Raw genomic sequence first — 16,221 nt, 5'->3', positions numbered from 1 at the left:
GGAAAAGTAGTGATGCCTGTATTAATGAAAGCATTTCAATAAATGCATTTCCCTGCCCACACCTCTAACCACATTGCTGCTGATATCCAGGAATATTGGTTTGTAACGAATCTCCAGGATTATCTCACTAAAAGGTCTATTGAATGTACTAGCTGCCAAACATTTAATTCAGGAATGACTCAATAATATGTGGCACATTGCCATGCCCTGTGGGACCATTTCGTGAGGTGCACATTGATTATCTATACATGAAAGATTTAATGGAACCAGATACTTGATCGTGGGGTCTGTCTTTTTCGCGCTGGGTGGAAGCAGGACCATGTGCCCACCCAGATGCTAAATGCACAGCAAAGTTCCGGGTGAGGGAAGTGTTCCGCGTTGGGGAATATGTGACGTCATAAGATCCGACAACTTAACACATTTTGTAAACAATCTTTAAATAAGTAACATTATTGGGAATTAAACACAAAGTGCTCGATCACCTGCAAGCTAACAGGGTGGTAGAAAAAATAAAGCCTTCTTAAAAGCAGATTGTCAAAACTTGAAAAATAATTGCGTCTATTGCTTGCCTTTGGCACTATTCCAGCAACGCACACAGCCCAGTAAGGACCACCATCTGTTTCCCCATGAAATTGTGAAAGGTAGGAGAATGCAAGTCACCAGTGAGACGCATGTCAGAGTCACATCAAACAGCAACAGTTTTAGGAGAGGAATTCAAAGAATCTCACTCAATTAACAAGGGCAGTGCAATGCATTGCCAAACAAATAGCACCGCCCTTCACAAGAGAAGACGAAACAGATAAAACTGCGGACCCCGACACCCCCACAAAACCACTCTTGCCCTAACTAGTGTATGTTTACAGCTTTGTAAGGCGATTGAACTCACCACGGTTCCATGGACCAAATGAAGTAATCTACTGTACTCCCCTAGCAGTAAAGTTAAAGGGCTTAAGTATTGGGTGCACTTGTCAGATGTCAGGAAAGCACAAGACAGCTTAGCAGCAGGGACACCACAGGAAAATGAAAGATGTCGCAGTACAGTAGCAGACAACAAAGAAATATTTAAAATGTATATAAAAGAAGAGTAATAGGTGTAAATAAAAAAAATACAGTGTAATGTGAAATTGTTTTTTCTCCTTGATGTGCCTCTTTCCATGTTTTTGAATTTGTCTGTTCATTAATCCCCAACCCCGTTTTTGTTTTGTTTCTGTAGGTGATACAATGACAGAAATGACGACTTACTGCAACAAGGGCCTACAGTTATGAATGTGGGCTCTATTTTGTAGCAATAACGTTTAGTGTTGTGATGTTAGGATTAATGATTTTTTGGGGAGAGTCTTATTGTGAATGATAAAAGCCAAGAGGGGGAGTGGGAAACCCAATTCAAAAAGGGGGACACTTGTTATGGGACAGAATCAAGTTAATGTGGAACAATAAAATGCTCCCCCATACTGCTAAAAACGCTACCGAATTCACATCAGAAACAGAAAGTATTGTGTTGAATGACAGTATGAATGTATTTTATGAAGACTATGCCCTAGAACAACCAGTTACATTATCACAGCCCACCTCCCAATCAAACAGTGTAACTACCTCATGGCTGGCCCAAATGTATAACGTGTTCCCTACACCTACGTTTCATGACCTGTTAAATGCTCCTTACTGGCAGCAAACAATCAACCCTAGTGGACTGGTAAAATCAGAACTATTGCCCCTGTACCGCCCTGTGTCGTTCAATGCACGAAAAACATTTGTGTACCTCAAATAAATTGTGCAAAAGGTCTTTAGGTTGGAAAAACACCCTGAAACAAAATAGTAGAAACAAAAGACATACAAGGCAATATAAAAGTGATACATACAATGGGTTGGGTCTGGATGAAATGGAAGACATTGGCCATCCAGGGCAATTTAGCAACTGTTACTCTGACATGAGGGCCACGGGGCTCCAGGCGACAAACGGTAGTTGTTATGTCTGCTCCCCGATACCTCACGTATCAGGGACGCCTAAGGTTTTAGTACCTCAAGAACCTCCTATTGTGGAAGCACAATGTATAATCCATTTTGCACTATGTAGGATAAAGGGCACTTTCTAGGCACACACAATATGCATGAAGCTCCTCCCACCAGACTTCCAAAGTTTTGTAAAAAAAGGAATGCCACCTGCAAAATGTTTCAAAGAACCTTTTCTGGTGATAGAAGGAACAGAGAACAAATGGCAGCAGTCAACATTCATGTGCAAGGGAGAAGGGCTGCGTGGAGTGCCCGACAGACTAACGTGGGTTACCGCCCTGGAGAAGCCAATACAGATAAACCATGAACAAAAATATGAACTTTGCTTCCATGCAGAAGGAGATAGATGTACCTATGGGGTCTAATACACATTGCAACAGGACTTCATCATTGCTGATCTGAAAAAAGGAACTGCAGCTCCAATGGATCAATACTGGGTGTGCGGCAAACTAGCATACCTACACCTCCCGCCTGCATGATATATGACATTTATAACGCGCCTATACACAAAGTGTTTCAAGGCGCAACGAGGCAAGGGAGGGGGAACAGAGTGAAGAGACAACGATCTTACTAGGCCAGGTGTCATTCAGATCGCGCAAGGGAAGGAGGAAAGAAAAGTGCAGGGGGTGTGAGGGAATGCAGTACATGGGATAATAAAATAAGAATAATAAAAGAACGGCCAACTGGTGGCAAGTGCAGGGTGAGTGCAGACATAAGTGCTGGTGGGGGGACTGTAGGGATACAGAAAACAGTCCCCATGTGCAGGGGTTGCCAGGGAGGCAGTGCAGGCGCGCAACTGGCAGGGCTTGGGCCCGAAATCAGATGGGTGGCCAGGTAACCAGTGCAGTCTCAATATCAGCCGGGACTTCAGCAGGGGAGAGAGAAAGCAGAAGCAAAGAGGAAGGTTTTAAGGTGCTTCCGGAACCGAAGATGGTTCACCTCAAGTTTCAGGGAGGCTTTTCCAGAGGGAGGCCCCAGCCGAAGAGAGAGATCTACCACCAAATCGTTGCTTGGAGAAGCGACTGACCCTGAGGGAGTTGGAGGCGGATGAGCGAAGAGCTTGAGAAGGAAGATTTAGGAAGATAAGTTTAAGGTATTGAGGCCTCAGGCGGCCTTGTGGACAATGCAGAGGGGTTTAAACTTAATCCTCACAGCCACTGTGACCCAGCGGAGAGATTTCAGTCTTGGAGCAATACTATCCCTGGGCTTGAGGCCAAGGACAAGTCTCGCAGTCCTGTTCTGGATGAGTTGCAGAGGGCAGAGAGTAGAAGCAGGCAGATTTAGAAAGAGGCTGTTGCAATAATAGCCCAGGATAGAGAGAACCAGAGCTCTGGAGACAGTGAGCTTCTGGGGGAAGGAGATGAAAGGAAGAATACCTCCAAGTAGGTGCAGCTGGTAGTGACTTCTTAGAGACGTCAGATGTGACGAGAAAGTGTGGAGTCGAAGATGACCACAAGGTTTTTAGCCTTGCAGATGGGAGCAGGAAGAGGACCAAGAGGCCGGCATAGAGCTATAGGAAAGGAGGGAGTGGGTGCGCCGATGAGGAGAATCTCAGTTTTACTGGCATTAAGGCAGAGGTCATTGGCGGCACACCATTCCTGGATCGCAGACAGTCGGAGAAGTGGCCGAAGGTAGCCTGAAATTTAGCTGAGTGTCATCGGCATAGCACTGAAAGTTGGGGCAGAGGGCGGCAATACGGTGGGCAAGGAGTGGCAGGTATTGGTTGAACAGCCAGGGAGACAGGTTAGACCCCTGGGGGACACCACAAGTAGAGAAAAAGAGAGGAAGGACCCAAGTTGGACCTGGGAGGGTCGGTCAGAGGAAGAAGTCAGGCACGCCAGGGCCTGCCCGGTGATACCTAGGTCATCACGGAGATAATTTAGCAGGATGGCATGGTTGACAGTGTCAAAGGCAGAAGAGAGATCAAGCAAGATGACGACACAGGGGGTGTTCAAGAGCAGGTCTTCACAGATGTTCAGGAGAGCAGTTTCCGTGTTTCTGGCAGCCCTGAAGCCAGATTGATAGTCATGAAGACAACCAACAGATTCAGTGTGGAGGTTAAGCTGGGAGATAGCCAGTTTCTCCAGGAGCTTGCCCAGGAAGGGAGTGTTGGAGATTGGGCGATAGCCGGGCAGGAGGGATCGGCAGAGGGTTTAAGAGGGTGCACAAGGGAGTACTTCAGGGGGATGAGAAGACTCCAGTGGCGAAGGAGTGGTTGCAGAAGTCAGCCAGGGCAGGAACCAGGGTGTCAATGTCGTCCTTGATGGTTTGAGGAATAGGGGTGAACCTGTTTTGAAAAGACTTTCATAGATCGGACTGGTCTAGAAACCTTGACTGCAGAGAACAGGGGAAAGGCGGAGGAGGGAGGAGGGGTGGCTGCAGAAGGGCCAGAGGAAGAGTAGGGAGTATAGGGCGGGAGGGGAGAGGAGGAGAGTGCGGACAGGATGTCCTGAGTTTTAGAGATGAAGTGAGAAGCCAGTGTTGTGCAGAGGGCCTGGGAAGGGACAGGAGAGGTAGAGACTGAGGCAGGATTGGCCTGTTCCTTGCAGATTTTAAAGAGTTTAGCCGAGTTGTTAGATGCCGCCGAGACACAGGCTTGGATATGATCTCTCTTCTTGGTGAGGACAGAGCCGGTATTGCCTTTGAGCAGGCAGTAGGCCAGTTTGTCAGAGGATGTACAAGAAGCATGCCATTTCCACTCATTTCCTGCATTTGCGTTTAAGGGTGACTAGGTCTGAGTCGTACCAGGAATTGCAGTTGGCTTTGGGCTTCAGGCGGATCCTCAGGACAGGTGCATGGATATGACAATGCATTACTTACCGTAAAAGCATTTCTGATGGTTGTATCTGCTTCGATTCACATGCTGTGCATAGGTCCGACATCCAGTGGTCACTGCGGAGTATTGCATTTTGTTTTTCGTAGTCGAAAAGGGGACGTCGACAAGGCGTGTCTGTAACACTATCCCTATAGTGACGTGCGTTGTACCCACAATCCCTCACGCGTCGAGGTCCCTCAGATTTTTTTCCGCCCAGCTACTGGTCGCCTTTATGCAGAGCTCCTCGAGAGACATTGCCAAATAGTTTCTTCGACCTTTGGTCGTTTGTTGTGATAAGGTGGCGGCGAAAGTCTCAACTGATACGTGTTTCATGGGTCGGATGACCGAGAAGGTGGGTAACCGTGATGCAAGTGGCTTGGCCTATGGGGTAGAGAGGGTGAGATGGGAGGAAAGGAGAAAGTAATCACTCCAGGAGAGAGGAGTGGTGAGAGGGACAGAAGGGGGAAGGTCTGAGGAGATCAGAACATCCAGAGTGTGCCCTGCAGAGTGGGTCGGGCCAGAGGGGAGAATAGTGAGAGAGATTCGCAGAGGTCGCAAAAGAGTCCAGAGGGAGGACAGGAGGCATCCAGGTGGATGTTGAAGCCTCCAAGAAGGAGGAGTTGAGTGGTCGAGGCAAGGAGTGAGAAGGAGAGGTCTGCCCACTCAAAGGAGGCAATCTGAGCAGGTGGCCGATGGATGGTAGCCATAGTAAGGGACTGGCTAGGGGAGAGAGCGAGCCTGCATACGAGGCATTCAAAAGAGTAGGCCTGCACAGGAATGATAGAGGCAGGAATCCACTCAGGGAAGATCAGGGCTACATCCCCTCCAGAGTGGTTGGACTGGGCACAGAGAGGATCTTGTAGCCGGAGCGTGTCAAAGCATGTGACAGAGCTGGCCGTGAAGCATGTTTCGGTGAGACAGAGGTCAAGTTCTTCCAGAAGGCGGCAGATGTTAGGCATGTTTGACAAATGAGCGAGGGTTATGTTACGCTCACCTGGTATCCACGGGGATGCCACTCACTTGCAGGGGCGCGTTGTCCTTGTGGGGGTGAGCGATCTAGTTACTTCACTGATGCTCCCCTTAAAGTCTTTCAGGTAGGTCTTATTACTGGTATACTGTAAGCCTTTCTTGCACTAATGTCTTTTCTCTCTCCTTAGATGCGCGAAAGTTCGTGGTGGGCCGTGGGCTGAGTTTGGAATCGCCGGCAGGTGATGGTGTTTGCGAGCGTCTTGATGCAGTAAGTTGGCGCTTGTGCGCGGCACTAAGATGCCTTGCCTTTTCTAATAATGTCTTCTCTATCCTCAGCTGCACAGGAGTTCGTGGTGGGACGTTTGTTGAATTCGGGATCACCAACGGGTGATTATGGCGAGAGCGCCTTGAGGCGGTAGGTAAGTGCTATGCGCAGCGCTCAAATGCCTTGCCTTTGCTAACCTGTTTGTCCTTTGTTCCCGTAGGTTGTGGCGCTCACCAGAGCACGAAGTTCCTAGGCGGTGCTGGCCGATGGGCAACTCTAGAGGTAAGCCGCCAGTGCAATTGTAAAAGTCTAAGGTCTTGTTTTTTCCTCCTTTTGCAGGTCCGACGATTCGGGAGGCTTGCTGTTCCTTGGATGTTTGCAGGAGCAGAGGGCAGCTAGTGGTGGAATCACAGGTAAGCTGCTGCAAATAACGATGTTCCTTTGTCTTTCAGGTGCGGTTTTTTCCTGGTTCACAGATGCTGCTGGACACGATGAGCGTCACGCTGCAGGACTGCAGAGTAACGCGAAGTGTGTTCTCTAAATCGGGCGTGGTTTAAATAGCCTCAGGAAATGTAGTCCCTAGGCTATCACACCCAAAACACTACCGCATAACTTGGTTCCAAGGAACCAAGCTATGTGGATGCCTCCATGTTGACTGGCATCAAGTAAGGTAATTCCCAAGCACAGTCCTCATTAAGTATGAGCCTGGCGCCAAAGGTGCCAGGACTGGCCCCAAGAGGGCCGGGGCAAAGGATGCTTCAGCTTGGTTGCCCCCCCCCCCAGGGAGTCGGGACCCCTCCTGGTTTATGGGCCTGCCTGGGGGATTTTAAGAGGTGGGTCGTGACAGGTTAAGAGTAGCAATGTGGAGAAGGTTGCCATCCTTCAAGGATTTCCGGGGAGGGGTACAGATCAGAGGTACGCCCTGCGGAGGTGTGGAAGGAGCCAGAGGGGGGGCAGAGGGAATGAGAGGGCAAGCTAGCCGAGGAGGAGGCAACAGCGGGAGGTGAGGAGGCCGTGGAGGGGGGAGAGGGGACAGCAGGAGAAGGGAAATTGAGGAGGCATGGGAAGCGTCTATCAAAGAGGTGAAGGTTGGCCTGAGGGCCTTGGACCAGGACGGTCCCATTTGAATAAAGATTAATGATGACCTTAGAGGAATGGAAGGAGGCAGGAGGGCATCCCACCGGGTGCCGCCATTAATGGGAGAAGAAAAAGGAGATAGCACAGCAACCATATGTAGGGTTCATAGGTCTGGCGAGTGAACGACAAAGGATGTCGGTGAGAGTTTCCTTCGAGGAGGCACTGGTATAGGTGTCAGCGATAGGGAGGCCTGGGTTGGAGACCAGGATATCCTTTTTAAACTTCTTCCTACCAGGTTTAGTGAGGAGGGCAGGACGACGACACTCAGGAGTAAAGACACTATCCAAATGCACATTTTAAGACAGGGGAAAATCCACCTAAGTTTGAGAATCCTGAATAGAGGGAGAAAGGCCTATGTTTCATATTGCAATTCTAAATACTGATACAGTGCAAATTATAAACAGGGGGGGGACCACCTGTAGGCAGGAGGAGGTAAGCTGGGAAGTTAGAGGGATGGTGACTGGCAGCTGGTGTCCCCTGCAGACACCTGCAGACAACCAGGAGCCGCCTAGATGGGAGCTGCCCTTTGCCTAGGGGCCCTTAGCCGTGGGGCTACTGGGCAGAGGCTGCCCAGGGAAGGCCGGTGATGAGGGAGGGGAGGGCAATCAGGGCGAAGGGGGCGGGTTGCAAGGCGGGCGGGAAGGAAGGACAGAAGCGGAAGGGAGGCAGGGACACAGGCAGGCAGAATTAAACAATTTTACAGGCAAAAAACACAAACAGCACCTAATCCAAAGCCCAGGGGGGCAGCAGTAATTCAAATATCGTGGTGCTCCACTCACCCGCTCAGCCTAGGTGGGAACTGTGGAGTGGTGACTGCTCTGGCAACCCTACACTGTTGGTGGTCCCTGAGAAACATAGTAGGGGACACAGTGCAAAACGAACTGTCACAAGTACCCAACCAGGAAGATGAATCACCCCTTGTGAACATGCGGACAGAAAATAAGCTACAAGGACAAGTGTCACGAAAAAAAGAGCATCCAACTTCTCTAAAGACTCTTCTGATCTCCTGGCGCAGATTCCTGCACAACACAAACTGTTCAATTAGGCTGAGTCATTCTTTGCATCACCGATTCCCATTATCCAGGGACGCACAAATGCAAAATGGCTTCAAATTGTGCGCTAGCAACTCATAAGTGGCAAATGACTGAAGAGGGATTCAATATCATCAAGGTCGAGTTAAGAGCACTGAGACTAATGACAATGCAGAACAGGTACATGCTCGACCTGCTCACAGCCATGGAAGGAGGAGTTTGCCGGAAAATCGGGAGTGCATGTTGCACGTTCATACCTTCGTCTGACGCTGAGAATGGGACACTCATGTCATAAAGGCAATGCATGATCTAGGAGTACGGATTAAAAAAAGAAGGTGGTGTGGAACCAACAGTGTGGTTCACCTCCGCATTTGAGTGGGTTCCATTGTGGCTTGGGACTGATGAAGATGCTGGTCCCCATCATCGTTTTCCTCTTGTGTGTAGCAGTTAGGCATCCAATGTTGTGCCAAAATGATTCCTAATAGTGTAATGATGATGGTGACGATTGGCAGCCAGAAAGGGACAGACAGGCTCTCCACACTAAAGATGAACAGGTACAAACTGGGGAGAGCAATGAGCCGAAATTTTGCATGGTGGCGACACACAATACTGGAGATAATTGACAACCTTCATCATGCAATCACAAAAGAGCCACAAGATCTGGAAAAACACAGGGGGTGTGGATTGATCTAGATGGGGATATACATGTACTCCTGAAGAATATGCTCGGCAGGGGGAAAAGCTTAACATCTGCAGAGCCTGGATACCAATAAAAGGTACCCCGGCTTAGGATGAAGTAGTAAGAGTGCTAGAGGAAGGTAGAAGGGATGGAACTATATTTGTTACATTAGAAATAACGAAAGGGGGAATGTTGGGGAGAGGCGGTATATCCCACCCCCTACACTATTCCCGCACCAGGTAAATGATGTGTGAGCTATGGGGGGTTAGAAGGGGGGGGGGGGCATCTACTAAAATGGAAGATGCAAATGAGTACAGGAGGATTGGAGAAGTTCATAAACGTAATGCTAAAGCTTGTAGTCTGAACTCCATTTTGTGTCTTTGCAAACGCCATCTTTTTCTAGGCCCTCTCCTCTCTCTCGTAGCACCCTGCCACCTCCACCCTTTGCCAGCCCAGCGCGACTCTTGTTCTCATGGAAACGCAGCAATTCCTTTTGCCATTAACAAGTATTGAGTAATGGCAAGATGCGCTCATCCTAGAACGTGAGACCAAGGCCTGCTCCAGCCCCAGCGCCCCATCCATCTCAGCTGACCAACTCATGCCCTCTCCATCCCCTCCATGCTAAGCCATGGTCCATTGAACCGATGTCCCCTATTGAATGCATGTGGTTACCAGACCCCTTCCCCCCCCCCCCCGGACCACCTTTGAAATCACCCACCATATATCTACTGCAGAGTGGTCATATTCTGGTAACACTACCATCTATCCCCAATATATTTGAACATGCGAAGCCCCAGAGACCACCAGCTATAGATCACCCTTTCTGATAAGGCACCTGGAGGACCGGTCCCTAACCCCTGCTCCCATAAAAGACACAGGTTAGAATGCTCCTATTTCACAACAATAGCCTCTCTTGATGCGATAGTTTATACCAGTCATTATTTCTTGTATGCCAAGTTCTGTTATTTTAGCTTAGTCAGACAGTTCTACATCATCTCTGAACTTCGCCCAACCTCCACCCTGCAAGGATGAGCTCAGCTGACCACGTGAACTGATGGAGATAGCAGCCAATGGAACCCAGGAACCCCTTATTGAGCTGGGATTAGTATACGCGCATAGCCAATCAAACAGTGCCTCTACCATAGAGTGGGCAGGAGCCCCCACATCAGTCCAGGATCCAGCTCCCCTGCAGAAAGAAGCCTTGTGTGCAACTTCTACGGCAATCCCACTGCAACCAACAGGAGAAATCCGCAGACCAGCCACCTGCCCTGCCTGTGCATCAACTCACCTCACCACTGCAGTTTTATATCAGTCCACAATTTGCCCCGAAATCTATCTAGGACCGCACAAGCCGACATTTCTGAAATCCAAAATGTTGGGCGCGATGCAGCATGAGAGTGAGGCTGAGCTGCCTCGGCGTTGCTAGGCAACGCGTGTTTGTGCGTACTTGAACACAAGCCAGCGGCCTTCTACAAGGCCTCATAAGGCCTGCAGCCCAGCCCAGTTTGCACCAGGAGCATGTAACTGTCACTTTCTGCTTCCGACCGGATCTCTTAGCCGACTGCACCATCGGCATCCAGACCTCTGCAAATACACCAGGTCCAGCGTGACAACTAATCTTTGGACTACGACATTATGTGAGTACAAGTACTGCTGCACCTTTATACCCATGTGATATATGATGAGCCTTATTCACCTTTAGTTTAAATCATCTATCAATTACTTGCGCACATCGTGCCTTAGCAAATCATTCCTAACTAATCTACTGTCGCTCACTATTGCACCCCATGCTTTTTAATTAAGGTGCAATCTATTTTATGTAGTGCCATGACGCCCCTACCCTAGCAAGCATCTAGTCAAGGATACACAACACGTCACTGCAGGCTCCCATCATGCCTCATCTACCCACGTGCTGCGTTTGTCTTTATCTGAGACTAAAATGCCTGTAATCACTCTGCTAGCATATAGATGGACCTATTCACGAAGCCAACACCTCACAATTGCCCGCATTGTGTTACTGCTCTTATCATCCTGACAAAACGAACTAGCCGGTATTACACACTGCATCAGTGATTATTGTATGCCCTAGCTTAATTGGAACTAGCCTGTTACTCTTACTGCATTATAACTATTGTGTGCCCCATCTAGGCATACGTGGAATTAGCATACTCTCACTAATTGCATTGGTGATTTCTGCGGACCCCTCCGAGCCTATTTAACTAGACCAGCCCACTGTAGTTTACCAAAGTAAGGCACGACCACAGCCACATTAAATCATGCACACCATAGTCTACAGCCTCTGCACCCTTATAACCATACTGCTAATCACACGCAACACATTGTGTCAGCCATCCTAAAATTAAAGAGCACGCCCCAATAAATCTGGCCAACAGTATACTTGACAGCCCACATACTATGGATCACCCAACACCGAGTTCTTCAAGCTGGCCGCAAAGTAATCCTCGGAGCTTAGCCTCTAGAAACTCTAAACTCCGTTCGAGACCAACTAGACTTTTCAAACCCGTTACCAGATCCCTACCTACAGCCTACAAAAAAAAAAAAAAAAAAAAAATCAATAAGGAAAAGACCACTAACATCACAAGATCTTGTCCCCAATTATTAAAACAAATCTGACTCATCCCATTGTAGAGGCCCTCTCTCTCAAAGGAGCTCTAATAAATGCCAGATACCCGGCTGCCCATGCCACAGATATCTGACTTGATATTGGCAGATAACCTTAACTTCCTTGCCATCAGAGTCCTGGCTGCACGAAGCAGCAGGACCCCCTCCTCTCACTAGCAATCCCAGATGGCTACACCATACTGAGACAAAACAGACAAGATGAGGTGGAGGCATCGGTAAATCCAACCTAGCTATGAGAATTACACCCTCCTTGATTACCAACTCATGTGACGCGCTTTGTAACGCTTACCTTGGGCTCCACAGGAACACCGCTCCTTATAACCTCAACTACTCTTCTCTGGGTGCGTGGATTTCTCACTACCCCTTTTCTTCTTTCAATAAGCAGAAAAATCTGTGGAATATGACGAAAAACCTGTCAAAATGTGGATTCTGTGTAGGTGCTGTGAAACAGTCTTCTCACTAGTCAACCTCTCCCTCCCCTACGGCCTTCCCCTTGCTCGCCTCTAGTTATGTTATTATGGGCTCTCCATCCCGCTTCTGTGCGGGGGGCGCAAGTTCTGAAGGGGAACAGTTTCTTGCTTGGGAGGGAGTGGAGACTTTCTTAGGAAAAGGGGGGTGCAATGAATACTGCCTAAATATAACGAGAAATGAATTTTCCACACCTTACCAATCAACACCACAGCCAGAATACAAACAAACTAACCCTAAATGGTGAGAGGAAAGATATTGAGTGGACAAATATAATCTTTCCCCGCTATGAAAACCTTCCTAATAACGCTATTCAATCAGGAGATAAATGCGAACTTACATTCCTCACAAGAAAGGCACGGATGCGTAAATGGAACAAAAGTGTCAATGCCTTTAATGCCAACAGGTTACCATTATGTGTGTGTGGCGCTCTAAGCTAATGTGACCAAAAATAAATGTGACTGAAGTCAGGTGCCTCCTGTTCTCCAAGAATGGGATCTCCTCACAAGCAGTGCAAGGAAATGCGCGGTAAGAATCACTACACGCGCTCTGTGGGAAAACAATGCCGCACACTTGCTAATGCCACAATAAACAACGCAACAGTGTTATAACATGTGCGATACTTGCGGTCTGTTGGAGATGACCGGAAACCTCTCCCAACTAACTCACTCAGAGAAGCGCCAACTCTTGACAGAAAACACGCGACAGGATAAGAGCAGGAATATGACGGGAAACAGGGCTATGGCAGAAGGGAACAATGAAAATAACGGGAACACTGCAATTCGGGGATAACTAGGAATGCTAGGTCTGTGAAGTTTTAGTCAGGAGTTGACTAGCAGTAAGCGTCCGCTTTGACAGCTGAAGACGCGAAGCGCAGGACAACAAAGGGGAGGGGCTTAAATACTTGCAGAGCCCAAACCACTAGACTACACTGCAGCATTCAAGGAAGGCCCCCAGGCGGCCATATTGAGTGATGCGGAAATGCCTGAAATACTATTGGCCACAGTAGCCTTTCTGCTATTAGCCTAGGAATGGTACGCCGCAGCCCAAGACCTCCTGGGGGAAATTCTATGGAAAATCCTGTGGTCATGACACGCTTACAGCTAAACTCCCTCTACTCAACTCACAGACCCTTACCATCCACGTTATTTACAGGCCCACTAGCCCCAGTGGAACTTTTGAGGACGAGTTTCCAATAACCTCAAAATCACCTCTCAACTACTTCTCCTAGGGGTCTTTGACCTGAGTTTTAACAATCCCCTAGACAAAAACGCCACCTCAATCTCAAGCACCCTTGCCAATCTCGACATAACGCAAAAAATCACTGTACCCACCCATATCAAAGGGAGAAATTTTGATTGGGTGGCGGACTATAACTGTTCCGCCAACATCACAACCATCTCGCCGCAACCCTGGACAGACCACTTCCTCCTGTCCTTTGAACTCTCCACCACCAGACCATCTATAATCCCCATGATTGCCCCAGCATGCCTAAGCAGGAATAAAAAGATGATTACAGTGGATAAAGTAATCCCTGCCATCCTACCCACCCTCAACCAGCTGGCCGATCACTTAAACCCAGAAACACTTGACGAATTTAATATTATGTTACACACTAGACAACATTGCCCCAATGAAATTAAGATCGAGCAAACCCAAATCCCACCTAATCAAATGGTTCACCCCCTAATTAAAGGATCTTCAACTGCTAAAGGAGTTGCGAAACCTCGTGGGGGTTACTCCCGACAGCAGACAAAACTAAACTCACGGAAATCTCATCCCAATATAAAAAAGAAATTTACCAAGCCAAGCACAACTTACAAACGCATTTCCAACGCTAATTTCAGCATGATGGAATGGTTTACCATCCTTAAGGAATTTGAATCCCCTATCCCCGACACCTGCAACAAAGACAAACCATGGTGTTCGGACATACAACAGGCGCTCACCAACAAAGTAACCACCCTTCAAAATAAAATAGTTAAAAAAAATAAAATAATCCACACTCCACCAAATACCCCAATCCAATAACATTATCGACCTCCCCTTGAAGGATCATGACTCCATAGTCCGCTTCAAGTTCACCAAAACTTCCACCCTCGAGGTAGAGAAAGTTATCCTCTCACTCAAGCCATCGAACTGCAAGGGCGACCTATGCCCAGCCCAGCTCATAAAATATGCTGCTAGCGATCTCTCCCAGTTTGTCTCTAAACTCATGAATGCTTCATTTGCACCTGGCACTGTACCCACCAACCTGAAACAATCTTGGGTGCCCCTGTTAAAAAAAGCAAACGCTAGATCCACTAATACCCTAGATCCACTAATACCCACAAATTACGTCCCATCGCGACAGTACCATTTTTGCTAAAAATACTGGACAAGATCGCCTATAATCAAATTCAAAAATTCCTAGAACTCCATAAGCTTTTAGGAGCACGACAATCTGGATTCCAACCTCAAACATGGAACTGAGACTGCCTTCATCGATCTGAAGGCACAAATTGATGAGCTTCGAGATAAAGGGATACCAGCCTTCCTTCGACTGCTCGACCCCTCGGCTGCATTCGACCTTTTAGACCATAAGGTCCTTTGCAGCCACCTAGACTCGGCCGCCCACTTATCCAAAGAGGCTATAACATGGATCGAGTCGTTCCTAAGCGACAGGACTATGAGGGTGTTTCTCACCGTCAGCAGACCTGCGGTGTGCCACAGGGCTCCTGTGTCTCCCCCACCCAATACAACATATTTACCAAGTCCCTTTTTGATGATCTGGACCTTCTGAGTATCACCTACACAAACTATGCAGATGATACTCAGATTCTCCGCCCACTTTCCGGGGATTACAACAAGGATTTGGCCTTGGTAAATAGGGTGCATCTCATCATCCAGGCATGGATGGCAACCCATGGACTATGCCTGAATGATGATAAAACCAAACTTATCATCCTAGGCACCCACCACAGCCTCAAGAAATTAAGCCAAGACTACTCCTCGTTCGTAATCGATGGCAATCTCATTAAGGTAGCCAAGGAGGTAAAGACTCTTGGTTTCTACCTCGACTTCACCCTCTCCTTCTCCAAACAGGTGAAGGCCATGGCCTCAGCCACAGCCTACACCTCTAAGCTCATCGGAACAGGCAAACCGTTTCTTTCAGACAACAATTGCATCATCTTGCCTAGAGCCCTTAGCCTATCCAGGCTGGATAATTGCAACACCCTGTACATCGGCGCCAATAAATCTACCATCCGTAAGACAAAGGGCTTCCCTCACTTCCTCCCCTCACAGACAGACTGGAGCCTAGGCAGGGAGTCCAGGGGACTCCCGCCAAAGAGAAGAAAAAAAAAAAGGCACAAAGGAATTTCCCGCTTTGGATGTCAGTGGAAGGAAGCAACGACAAGAAACAAATGGTAAAAAAGATGGGGGCCATTTTGGTAAAATGAGCACCCTTAGGTGCCCATACTGCAGCTGTGAACACAGCCCACGGTGAAGGTGCACCAAATTGATACAAGGTATCACTGCCACCAGCCATTGAAGGTAAGCTTGTCACTAAAAGAATTTCATGTGAACACAGGATACATTGCATTTCCCCAGCACTCCACATAAGGTGGGGTGTGCTGGCTTCACAGAATAAAATGTAAAAAGGGATCCAAAGTTCCTTTCTACCCTTGGGAACTATAGTTCTCTAAAAATTAGCAAATGAAAGATAGAAGGGGAGCCCCTAGGGTAACCCAGCAACAAAAGTAACTTATTGCCAAGAAGTTGGATAGTCAAAGAAATGACAGTGTGGAAAAAGGTTTACACTCACCGAGGTATTAAGAAAAAATATCCCACTAGTAAAGCAAAAAGTTGTGGGGTTGACCCAGGTCAGGAAGATTTACCAGTTCTATGAAAATCTTACCTAACAGACACTGAACTGAAGGTGCGGTGTGCCACCATACAAAAAGTAAATGCCTATGAGTTTGTTGGACTCCAAAAACATTGAGAACGCACAATCCAAATCAGGTCAAAATGAAAAAGGTCTTAAAAAAAGTCCAGCAAAAGAGCTGGGTGTCTCCAAGGTTGAAGCAAATTAGCACATTAATGAAAATTCTCTCCAACACTTAAAAATCGTTCCCACTTATTTGGTGCTTTTTCTGCTGACTGACCGGATGGAAGTGTATCTGGGTGGTCTTGGATTTGAGTGGCACTCACAGTACACAGTATT

General features: G+C 47.8%; 1 protein-coding gene across 2 annotated transcripts in view; it reads right to left on the bottom strand.

Annotated features, from left to right (window-relative positions):
• RNF10 (ring finger protein 10) overlaps window positions 1-16,221 on the bottom strand; it is a 776,216-nt gene that overhangs the window by 536,934 nt on the left and 223,061 nt on the right. The window contains exon 9 of one of the 2 annotated variants that reach the window (XM_069619769.1): window positions 11,839-11,940. The exons of the other annotated variant lie outside the window; for it this stretch is intronic. Within the exon in view, the coding sequence (XP_069475870.1) occupies window positions 11,839-11,940 (102 nt within the window). The remainder of the gene's footprint in view (window positions 1-11,838; window positions 11,941-16,221) is intronic. 2 annotated transcript variants of the gene reach the window in all.

The sequence above is a fragment of the Ambystoma mexicanum genome, chromosome 10 (genome assembly GCF_040938575.1).
Source record: "Ambystoma mexicanum isolate Mex_15411 chromosome 10, UKY_AmexF1_1, whole genome shotgun sequence".
NCBI classification, from domain to species: Eukaryota; Metazoa; Chordata; class Amphibia; order Caudata; family Ambystomatidae; genus Ambystoma; species Ambystoma mexicanum.
The sequence above is the reverse complement of the archived record's forward strand: the minus strand, read 5'-3'. Positions and strand labels throughout refer to the sequence as shown.